At 42.5% G+C, this 11729-nt stretch overlaps 3 protein-coding genes across 3 annotated transcripts; 1 reads left to right on the top strand and 2 right to left on the bottom strand.

Moving 5' to 3' along the window:
- The first annotated feature begins 16 nt into the window (after positions 1–16).
- LOC110532446 (PRA1 family protein 3) lies at positions 17–5029 on the top strand. The gene is made up of 3 exons (XM_021616356.2): positions 17–248; positions 1165–1382; positions 3894–5029. Exons 1-3 carry the CDS (start codon positions 70–72, stop codon positions 4070–4072), a joined length of 576 nt encoding a protein of 191 aa, XP_021472031.1. The 5' UTR covers positions 17–69; the 3' UTR covers positions 4073–5029.
- Positions 5030–8989: 3960 nt separating this feature from the next.
- Positions 8990–10240, bottom strand: LOC110531214 (leiomodin-3-like; the record flags this gene model as incomplete). Its single annotated transcript, XM_021614442.2, has 1 exon — positions 8990–10240. A coding segment is annotated over one exon (1212 nt), but the record flags the coding sequence as incomplete, so codon positions are not given.
- On the bottom strand, positions 10239–11566 carry LOC110532447 (leiomodin-3). The gene is made up of 2 exons (XM_021616357.2): positions 11007–11566; positions 10239–10627 (listed from the first exon to the last, which is right to left on the bottom strand). The coding sequence occupies exons 1-2, from the start codon at positions 11420–11422 to the stop codon at positions 10504–10506; spliced, it is 540 nt and encodes a 179-aa protein (XP_021472032.2). The 5' UTR covers positions 11423–11566; the 3' UTR covers positions 10239–10503.
- Positions 11567–11729: the final 163 nt, after the last annotated feature.

The following is an 11729-nucleotide window of genomic DNA, read 5'->3' as shown; positions in this document are numbered from 1 at the left end:
GAACTGCTAAGAACGAGAACTGGTTTGATCAGCTGATCAGTCAAAATACTCGCGCAGTGAAACTCAGAGATGGCGAGTATGGAGCTTGCACCACTTAGACCATGGGATGACTTCTTCCCAGGAGCTGATCGATTTGCAAAACCCGACTTCGGAGATTTAGCTAAATGGAACAACAGGGTGATCAGCAACTTGTTATACTATCAGACCAATTATTTCGCCGTGGCCATAGTGGTTTTCCTGATCGTGGGGTAAGTCATCATGACAGCGCGAGCTTCCTAGCATTATCTACCCAGATGCTATAGCTAGCTAGATAACTAGTTTATTTGATTAGCCTGCCATCCGATCCACGCGCCAGTCGTGGGCATTTATTCATAGCAATGCGCAGTCCCTATATACCTTTTCATATTACAGCAACGACAAAATAAGAGATCCAGTCATGTCATGGAATTGGAATGGAGTCTGGCATTAGCTACTGTAGTTGGCCTGCTAAAAACAAATGTCATTGCACCACTTTTCCTGAATCAGCTGCCAGCAACTGTGTGACATTTTTTTGAATCATGGGAGCCATGATGAACATAGTAATTACAAGGTAGTGTAGGCTTTAGGCTAATAGTAACCCATTTCTTTATAGTATAATTTTCATTTGAGTACTTGAGTACCTTTTTTTCTCTTTTGAAATTAACATAAATGGTACTCAAAATATAAAAAGGTACTCATGTACGAAACTGAACTCAGTCAAATTTGACAGAGATGAGTTTCCTGTCACATTTCTTTTCTATTAATAGTCTCTTAAGTCGACCAGACAATGACAACACGTGGATGCTGCAAGTTGTCCCAGCTGTTGGGTCCTTATCTCAGCCACACACTGATCCATGTCAAAGTATGCTATTAATACAATTGATAAGATACCTGAGGAACAGCTTTGTATGCGTCCTAATTACTAAATTGCAGCTACAGTAGCTTGAAAGTTATATTATTTTAGAAAATGGCTCAGATAAAAACAAATAAATAATGTAAAGGTGTTCATCTTATTCCAGCCACCAGGTTGTGCTCATCATTACATGTATTTTGTTTTAGAGCCCCAATTGTTGTTTTGCATTGCCATGTATAGCGTTTGAGTGGATTTAGAGGTTGTGTAATCTGTGTTTCCCTTCTGTTGTGTAGGTTTCTGAACCCTCTTGGCATGTTTCTGGGCGGTGCGGTGGTCTCTCTGGTCTTCATGTGCTCGGTGTGGGCAGGAGAGAACAAGAATTTCATCAAGAACTTCAAGAAGAAGAACCCCACTTTGTTTGTCATCGCTGTTATGGGAACGAGCTACTTTCTGCTGTCGCTGTGTGGTGGAGTGATGGTCTTCATTTTCGGAATTACTTTTCCCTTGCTGTGTGAGTCTCAAAAATTCTACACTCATAGGACCAGCTTTTTGGACACAGATTAAGAGCTTTGTACAAGACTTGGCTTTATCTGTGTCTGGGAATTCAGCCCATAGGGTCAGAATCCTGATAATCACACAATGCACAAGTATGCACACAGTAACTAGCATGTAGATTTATCCTAGCTTCCAGGTCTTTTCCAATGGTAACTCCATTGGAATATGGTGCAAACTAGGTACATATTGTATGCAAGATAATGTGATATAACCAAAGATTTTTGGTGTCCATTACTGGCTGTTACAGGAAAGACCCATACAAGCTGCCACCATAGATTTTTCAACTAACCTGTCCTTGATGATACTTTCTTCATTTTCGATTTGGTCTAAGAAGTATCTTAGAAATGTCCGTTTCCAGTTGCAGGTGGTTCTACAAAAATCAACGGAACCCCCTCAAAAATATGAAATCCATGTTTTGTCCCTCACCATCTTAGCTGCCGCACATCTAGCACTTCCCAGCATCCTTGCAGGAACTATTCATTTCAATGCAACACGGCCACACACATGCAAGAGGCATATCTCATACAAAACATGGATTTAATATACACTGGACAAAAATATGAATGCAACAAGCATACTCATCAGATATGTCAACCATTGAGCATGCTTGGGATGCTCTGGATCCAAGTGTACGATAGCGTGTTCCAGTTCCCATCAATATTCAGCAACTTCGCTCAGCCATTGAAAAGAAGTGGGACAACATTCCACAGTCCACAATCAACTGCCTGATCAACTCTATGAGAAGGAAATGTGTCGCGCTGCATGAGGCAAATGGTCGCACCAGATTCACGCCCCTACTCTTTTTTGTGTGTTTTTAAAGGTATTTGTGACGAACAGATTCATATCTGTATTCCCAGTTGTGAAATACATAGATGAGGACCATATGAATTTATTTCAATTGACTGATTTCCTTATATGAACTGTAACTCAGTAAAATCTTTTATATTGTTGCATTTATATTTTTGTCCAGTATAGATAAATGGGCAAAAAAAATTCCCATAGTGGGCCTTGTGTTCTAAAAAATATACTCCCCAAAAAATCATGAGTACTCGAATAATCAAAACATTAAACACCCATCCCTACTGTAAACAGACATTTCTAAGATCTTTTTTTCAGACTCGACAGCAAAGAAAGTATTGCCAAGAAACATAAATACCTCCTACTTTTATATCACATCAAAATGATTTCACAAATGCAAAATACACAGTTACTGTTTTAACAAACTCAGTTTTCTGTAAACAAGTGCTGTAACATGGAAATATGGCCAATAAACCCGATAACCCAATAAAGGTGTGTAGTAATTTAACCTTTTTTTTGTAAAAAAAAAAATTCTCGCTGATATGAAAGATACATGCCGCGCAACGCAAGAGATGGGTGTTAATGTTTAGTGCAAGAGTCTGGGCTCTTAACATCAGTCCCCTGATCAGCAGATACTATCGTCAATAGATGCTAAAGCAGTTAGCGTCTATGAATTTATTTATTTTACCTTTATTTAACCAGGCAAGTCAATTAGGAAACAAATTCTTATTTTCAATGACGGCCTAGGAGCAGTGGGTTAACTGCCTGTTCAGGGGCAGAACGATAGATTTGCACCTTGTCAGCTCTAGGGTTTGAACTTCCAACCTTCCGGTTACTAGTCCAGCCGCACCATGAATGGGGTAGGTGCAAACAGGGGGGATGAGTCCCAGAAGATGGAGCAAACAGATTGTTTTTTTTTATTTTTTATTGAACCTTTATTTAACTACACTCTCTAATTGTATGGGTTCAATATGGAGAATGCATGTGCCACTGTTTTGAAAAGAAATAGCCTAGACCAGTGTTTCCCACATTCCAGTCCTCAAGTACCCCAACCAGTACACATTTTAATTGTAGCCCTGGACGAGCACACCTTATTCAACTAATCATCAAGACCTCGTTAAGTTGAATCAGGTGAGTTTGTCCGGAGCTACAACAAAAGTGTATGGTGTTGGAGTAGACTGGAGTTGTGAAGTGCTGGTCTAGACAAACTGCTACATTCTGAAATACACATTACAGAACACAATGTTTAGGGCAATTGGTGGTTCTGAGAAAAGTACAGGCAACAACTAACATTGTGATGGAAAAACAGGAGGCAGTCAGTATGTAACACAGGCTATCCCAAGAGGGCTGTCCTGTGGCTGCCGATGTGGTTGCTATGTACTGTCTGTACTATAGACTCCACTACATTTACTGGCTTGCATCATGCAGTCAGCATCTGGCGAGGGAAGTAAAGATGCCTCTCCTTAACCCATTAGTCAATTGTTTTTCATAACATACCTGGAAAATAATGATCCTTCTCAGTTGAAGCTGCATAAGAGTAAGGCACACGTGTGCACTTTTACAACATGTTTCCAGCTGACAGAATGGGAACATGTTACCATGGGAATCTCCATTGAGGATAGCATATCCTGAATGGGTAGGAAACTAATCCTGCCTTTCTTCCCTATAGTGATCCTGGTTCATGCGTCTCTGAGGCTGCGCAACATGAAGAACAGACTGGAGAATAAGATGGAGGGAGTGGGCATGAAAAAGTCCCCGATGGGCATCATCCTGGATCTGCTAGACCAACAGGAGGAGAAGATCAACAAGATCCAGGACTTCCTGGAGTCAAAGCTAAACAAGGATTGAGGGGAGAGAGCCAAAATGGCACCCGCAACCTCATTCTGATTAAATTCAACATGGTTTGCTTTTTCCTTTAACACCAAAATCAAGTGTGTTGATTTGTACCCCATATAATATCAGTGTTGTCGCATTCCCCCTATTTATCATTCTCACTCCATTTGTTTTGTTATATTGAAACACCTTTGTACATTTTGTGTCACACAGTCCCTGATTTTCTTTGGAGCATTTCAGAAAGATTTGTACTGTCGTGTATGGATCAGATGTTGGGGGGAAGGCACTTGGCACAATGAAATGAGGCATGAGCATTCCTGTGTATATTGTGTGTCCATTCAAATAAACACACAATACACATGTCATTATGTAATTGCAATGTGTATCCAGGCACATTTTGACTTTTGAGTGTGCGTGTACAATGTCAACAACAAAAAAAGCTGCATGCCAGAATGCAACTATTGCATGTTAAACCAATTGTGTTCAGTAGCGTAGCATTTTTAATTATCTTTTTTAATTTTTTTAGGTCAAAGCATTTAATCAGAACCAATTTATTTGCTACCTCAGAAGAATAATCATCGCTGTATTTTCTCTTAAGCTGAACTGGTGTCGCTGGGCTCCCCCTTAAATTCACTGGACCAGTGACTGCTTATCGACAAGTAGCAATAATGTCCCTCTTGTTACTTCAGACCCTGTGGGTTGGGCTTGAGATGAACATTATCAGATCATAGTTATGCAATATGGGAAAATGAATGGCAAATGCAGCTTTATTAATTGAAGTAGTCATGTTGTATATGTTAAAGTTGTGCGTTCATGTATCACCAAATCTTCTGTACTTGTGTATTCAGCATAAAGCATGCAGAAAACAAATGTTTGCATTACAAAAAGGACAGGGTAAGGCACCAAAGTATTAATGGAAAAAATATTAGTGCAAGAAAATTACCTCTGTACTATTAAATATTACACACATTATGAATGTTTGGTGTATTTTTGTTGTGTATTTGAAAATAGGGATTCTGATTGTATTTTCCTGTATTTCCCAGATGTTTGGATATTTTTTTTAGCCATATTAAAATGCCAATCCAATTTATCCAATTCCAGGGATCACCATTGGTAATTCATATAAAACGATTAAATTGATTTTAAGACGCTGTTCAGATCCCAGAATGAAAGGCCCAGTGCAGTCAAAAACATGATTTCCTGTGTTTTATACATAACCTCAGCAAAAAAAGAAACGTCCTCTCACTGTCAACTGTGTTTATTTTCAGCAAACTTAACGTGTGTAAATATTTGTGTTTCAGGGATGCCCTCATGCCCTCCCCCAACTGTTGCTTTCAGATCTCGCTATGCGTTTCGGATGGGATTCAGATCTGTACTCTTAGCTGGCCACTCCAGAACAGTCCAGCATCTCTTATTGAATCATTCCTGAGTGCTTTTTGACGTGTGTTTGGGGTTGTTGTCCTGCTGTGGGGTTGCTTTGCTGCCTCTGGTACTGGGGGCCTTGAATGTGTGCAAGACATCATGAAATCACCAGGCTATCAAGGTGTTTTGTAGTCCAATGTTCAACCCAGTGTCCAAAAACTGTGTTTCTGTTGAAGGTTGTGGGTCTTCCAGAAAAACAACGACCCAAAACACACATCAAAAGCACCCTGGAGTGGTTTAAGAAGAAACACTGGACTGTTCTGGGGTGGCCAGCGAAGAGACTGGATCTGAAAACAGCAGTTGGTGGAGGGAACCCGTCTAACATTGAAGAATTAGAACAGTTTGCTGCTGAAGAGTGGGACAAATTGCCAGTAGAAAGGTGCAGCAAGCTAATTGATGGCTACAAGAAGCATTTGTTGGCAGTTATCTTGGCCAAAGGTGGTGCAACCAAGTACTAGCTCCGGGGTGCCAATAATTGTGTCCATGCCATTTGTCTTTATTTTTTGAATTAAAATAAAAAATATTTTACAAAAATAAAATGGGTTCTGAAATGTTGAAAATCCAATAACAAGGTGTGGAGAGTTATTTTCAATTTCAACTTCGAAGAAATAGGGAATGACGCAACTGTAAGGTCATACAAATGTATGTTAATGAAGGAAAGATTGATATCTGAAACATTTTGTATGTACACTGATTTTTTATGTCAATACAGTTTTTATTCCAGATCTGATCCACAGTTATACAGTTATACCACATTATACTTCCAGACTGATCCACAGTGTTTTACACAGTAAAAGACTAAGGGCTGGATTCAATCCGTATCGCCAAAGTATCATGGAAGATCCACATTATAGCTCATTGAAATGTAGGGCTTGATTCAATCTGTATTGCTAAAGTGTTACAGATTGCGCAATCAAAATGTTAAGCTAATTTACTATTGAGCTGACATATGCAGCGTTTACCGTGAATGCAGTCTCTGCAAATACTGTATATTCTCTATATGGTGTTCAGCTATATCTATATTGAAAAGTTGGCAGTTAGACACCATAGTGGTTTTAAAATCCCATATATGAAAGATCCAAGTCATCAGTAGAGGATGTATTATGGTTTTGGGGCTGTACAAAGTCATGGAATTATACACAAACAAATATAACTATTTTTTTCTTAGACATTCTTCATTGAGTCTACTTATGATGCACATTCTATGGTGCATTTTCCAGCTGTAGACTCATATCCAAATACCATAAAAGTTCTTCCAAACCTCAAAGAACAAAACTTGTTCTGCCTGACCATGAGAACTGTGGCAGACAATTGTTACAAGTGGAAGACATTAAACACATCATGTTGAACAAACACAGCCTGGTGTTGTAAATTCCTCAGAGATTGAAGAGACTGGTTTCTCTTGATTCCAATTCTTTGGGGAGCGGCACCTGTATGAGTAATACATTACGCAAAGAAACAGCTGTGAGAAAGCTTTGATTGGTAGTGGAGGATAAACAGATATATCACCTAATTTGAATTTCACACTATAACTCTGGTGTACATATTTGCTAGTGTGTGTCTAACATGGGTTAAAGCTAACAAGCTTGATTGGACTAAGTTTCTCCAGTTCAAGAGTGTTCCACAATACATAAACTCAGCAAAAGAATAAACATCCTCTCACTGTCAACTGTGTTTAGTTTCAGCAAACTTAACATGTGTAAATATTTGTATGAACATAAGATTCAACAGCTGAGACATAAACTGAACAAGTTCCACAGCCATGTGACGAACAGAAATGGAATAATGTGTCCCTGAACAAAGGGGGTGTCAAAATCAAAAGCGACAGTCAGTGTCTGGTGTGGCCACCAGCTGCATTAAGTACTGCAGTGCATCTCTTCCTCATGGACTGCACCAGATTTGCCAATTCTTGCTGTGAGATGTTACCCCACTCTTCCAACAAGGCACCTGCAAGATCCCAGACATTTCTAGAGGGAATGGCCCTAGCCCTCACCCTCCGATCCAACAGGTCCCAGACGTGCTCAATGGGATTGAGATCCGGGCTCTTCGCTGGCCATGGCAGAACTCTGACATTCCTGTCTTGCAGGAAATCACTCACAGAACGAGCAGTATGGCTGGTGCCATTGTCATGCTGGAGGGTCATGTCAGGATGAGCCTGCAGGAAGGGTACCACAGGGAGGAGGATGTCTTCCCTGTAAAGCACAGCGTTGAGATTGCCTGCAATGAAAACAAGCTCAGTCCGATGATGACACACCGCCCCAGACCATGACGGACCCTCCACCTCAAAATCGATCTCACTCCAGAGTACAGGCCTTGGTGTAACGCTCATTCCTTCGACGATAAACGCGAATCCGACCATCACCCCTGGTGAGACAAAACCACGACTCATCATTGAAGAGCACTTTTTGCCAGTCCTGTCTGGTCCAGCGACGGTGGGTTTGTGCCTATAGGCGACGTTGTTGCCGGTGATGTCTGGTGAGGACCTGCCTTACAACAGGCCTACAAGCCCTCAGTCCAGCCTCTCTCAGCCTACTGCGGACAATCTGAGCACTGATGGAGGGATTGTGCGTTCCTGGTGTAACACCGGCAGTTGTTGTTGCCATCCTGTACCTGTCCCGCAGGTGTGATGTTCGGATGTACTGGTCCTGTGCAGGTGTCGGATGTACCGGTCCTGTGCAGGTGTTGTTACACATGATCTGCCACTGAGAGGACGATCAGCTGTCCGTCCTGTCTCCCTGTAGCACTGTCTTAGGCGTCTCACAGTACGGACATTGCAAATTATTGCCCTGGGGAACATCTGCAGTCCTCATGCCTCCTTGCAGCATGCCCAAGGCACGTTCACGCAGATGAGCAGGGACCCTGGGCATCTTTCTTTTTGTGTTTTTCAGAGCCAGTAGAAAGGCCTCTTTAGTCCTAAGTTTTCATAACTGTGACCTTAACTGCCTACTGTCTGTAAGCTGTCTGTCTACTGTCTGTCTTAATGACCGTTCCACAGGTGCATGCTCATTAATTCATTAAAGCATGAGAAACAGTGTTTAAACCCTTTACAATAATAATGTTATTCGGATTTTTATAAATTATCTTTGAAAGACAGGGTCCTGAAAAAGGGAAGTTTCTTTTTTTTGCTGAGTTTATATTACAAAAAAATGTTTTAAGCAATAATCAGACAACTTCTGACATCTGACTAAAAACTGTGAAGGCTGGTCAGATCAAGTTTGCTAACAATATGTCTGTTAGTGCTAATCTAATTTGAGAATCATCAGTTGAACTCATTCATGGCTTTGAGATAGGCCACATTGCTCTTTACATTTTTTTTTTTACCCCTTTTTCTCCCCAATTTCATGGTATCTAATTGTTGTAGTAGCTACTATCTTGTCTCATCGCTACAACTCCCGTACGGGCTCGGGAGAGATGAAGGTTGAAAGTCATGCGTCCTCCGATACACAACCCAACCAAGCCGCACTGCTTCTTAACACAGCACGCATCCAACCCGGAAGCCAGCCGCACCAATGTGTCGGAGGAAACACACCGTGTACCTGGCCACCTTGGTTAGCGCGCACTGCGCCCGCCCGCCACAGGAGTCGCTGCTGCGCGATGAGACAAGGACACCCCTACCTGCCGCCTTCGAGGAACAGGCTTTAATGTCTTCATCACATCTTTCAGAGTGGCCTTCAGTTCTACCATCTCATCAATGCCGGTACACCTCTGTTTTCCTGTTGTCTTCCTGAGCTGGACGTTCAGCCTCTCTGCTCTCCTGTCGTCCCTTGGGTCCACATCCAGAAAAGGGTCACGCTTTTTGGGGGTCCTCTTCAGCTGGATGTTTCTTAGAGGGTTACCAGACGAGTCCATGCTGGGGAGTTGTTGTGGAATGGGGTTGCGCTGTGGAGCGTGGTAAATCTGCTTGTGTTGATACTGTGGAGAAGTGTTGGACTGCTTGACTCGGGAGGAGGGCTCTGGTTTGGGTTCCATGGGACCCTGTGGACCCTTGGGCAGCTGCGGCATGAGGGCCGCGATTTCGTGAGGGACGTAGCCAAGCAACGCCAATAGCCCTGAGGGCAGGTTCAGAGCCCGTTCATACATCTCAAACACCTCCTTCTGCTCCTGCTTCTGCTGCTTGCTCTGCTCCTCGTTCCTCTGTTGTCTCTGGCGGTCCAGGTTCCTGGTCAGTAGGTTAGTCACCACCATCCTAGGCCCTGCCTGCTCAAAGTGGTAGCCCATCTTCAGGAGGGTATTGTTGGCCTTGAGCAGGCGCGACACCTCCATCTCCGCGTGGTGGCCCAGCATGTGTCTCTGGTTGTGGAAGCGGAGCTCAGTGAGCGTCTCTTTGAACTGTAGGCAGCGGATAATGGCGATGATGCCCTTCCCTGTTATGAAGTTAGACTCTATGTTCAGTGTGGTGATGCAACGGTTCTCTCTCAGCATGTTGGCCAGGGTGAAGGCAATGTTTTCGTCTGCATCGGTGTTGGCTATGCTAAAGGTTTTTACGTGTTTGTTCTTCTTCAAGGCATTGACGTATTCTATAAGCATTTCTTTGGGAATGTTTTCTATGTTGTTCAGGTTTACATCTGTGATAGTGGGGTTGTTGTTGCAGATCTTATCCAGGGTGGTGTCCAGGTTTGTCTCATTCCCTGAGGGTCTTGATGTCTTCTTGGCCCCATCAAGGTCACCAAGGCCCCCGCCAAGGGCCAGCGATGGAATATTTAGCTTGTTTATTACTCTCGCCCCTTTCTCCGGGACAAAACAGGCCCTCTTCTCCTCTGGAGTCGTCTATGTTACTTCAGGAGTCTCTGTGGTGTTCATTTCTACTTTCTCAGATATTTGTGATGTGCTCTTTTTTTGCTCTCTGCTCTCAGTCTCTTTCTTGTTGGTGAACTCTGGAGGGGGCTGCAAGGGACTGGTAGTGTATACAGGGTTTGTGCTGTTGTCATCCAATGACTCATTTAAATGTTTATTCACTGGATGTTCATGTTTTCCTATGACCCTTTCATAGTTTATGTCCTTTTTATCCTCATCCTCTTCCTCCACTACAATTTCCTCTCCTTCAACACCATCTGTAGCTTCCACCTCAATGACTTCTTCTTGCACCTCATACACAATTTCCATGTGTTCGGCATTTTCTTTATTTTCAGCATCCTCTTCCATGGTTTTCTGATGAAGACAAGTAGTACAATCATTTAATAAACTTAGCCTTGTAGAACATACAGTCAGTCAGTTAATTATGTTTGTTTATAATGTTATAATAATTAAAGTGGTATACAGTATGATATATTAAGATGTTTCACCAGATAGGTGCAGTGAAATGTATTGTTTTACAGGGTCAGCCATAGTAGTACGGCACCCCTGAAGCAAATTGGGGTTAAGTGCCTTGCTCAAGGGCACATCAACAGATTCTTCACCTTGTCGACTCAGATATTCAAACCAGCAATCTTTTGATTTCTGGCCCAATGCTCTAACCGCTAGGCTACAAGCCACCCTATTTGAAGGCTATATCTACGGTATATTGACCATTGGTTATGTAGTCCCTTACCTTATTGGGCAGGAGAGTGACGGGGATCCTCTTCTCCTCCAGCATGCGTTTGGACTCCTTCTCCCAGTACAGATAATCCACCAGGCCCCTGTGGTCAAACGAACCTTCTCTGTCTGGCTTTTCTGCCTCTGACCCACAGGTACCCTCTCATCTGGGGCTATAACGTCCATCTCTTTCTGGAGCTCTTTCAGCTCCTCAGGAGACAAGTTTGCCAGGATGTCATTTTCATCGATGTCTTCATCATCAGAGTCTGCGGATGGCTTTTCTTTCTTCTGGTCCTTCTGTCTCTGACCAAGCGGCACTCTCTCGTCTGGAGCTAAAACATCCATCTCTTTCTGGAGTTCTTGAAGCTCCTCAGGAGACAAGCTAGCCAGGATATCATCTTCATCAATGTCTTCCTCATTTATGTCCTCCATGTCCCAGGTCTCTTTGGTTGGACATATCCATCTAGAAGTCGTTTGACAAAATAAACTGTTTGTCAATCAACCTAAAGGGTAAAAAGCATATCCACAATGACTGAACAGTTCTAGAGCTGAGTGGACAGTGCTACTGGCTCTGTCTCTAGCTGGTAAATGGCCTGCTCACGCCTCAGACAAAGTCTAAAATTAACACATAGGATCACATGGAAATATGTTTGGTGCAAGAGGGTCAGGGGAGACATACTAACATATTCCTTTTTCAGCAGCTTGAGTCAGCTCAACAAACTTCATGATCTTGCAGCAT

The sequence above is a fragment of the Oncorhynchus mykiss genome, chromosome 9, assembly GCF_013265735.2.
Source record: "Oncorhynchus mykiss isolate Arlee chromosome 9, USDA_OmykA_1.1, whole genome shotgun sequence".
Classification (NCBI taxonomy): Eukaryota; Metazoa; Chordata; class Actinopteri; order Salmoniformes; family Salmonidae; genus Oncorhynchus; species Oncorhynchus mykiss.
The sequence above is the reverse complement of the archived record's forward strand: the minus strand, read 5'-3'. Positions and strand labels throughout refer to the sequence as shown.

Coding starts and splice junctions, on each gene's coding strand:
- LOC110532446 (XM_021616356.2), top strand. CDS start 70: ATGGCGAGTATGGAGCTTGCACCACTTAGACCATGGGATGACTTCTTC. Junction 249..1,164: donor GTGGTTTTCCTGATCGTGGG/GTAAGTCATCAT, acceptor TCTGTTGTGTAG/GTTTCTGAACCCTCTTGGCA. Junction 1,383..3,893: donor AATTACTTTTCCCTTGCTGT/GTGAGTCTCAAA, acceptor TCTTCCCTATAG/TGATCCTGGTTCATGCGTCT.
- LOC110532447 (XM_021616357.2), bottom strand. CDS start 11,422: ATGGAGGACATAAATGAGGAAGACATTGATGAAGATGATATCCTGGCT. Junction 10,628..11,006: donor TCACTCTCCTGCCCAATAAG/GTAAGGGACTAC, acceptor TGTCTTCATCAG/AAAACCATGGAAGAGGATGC.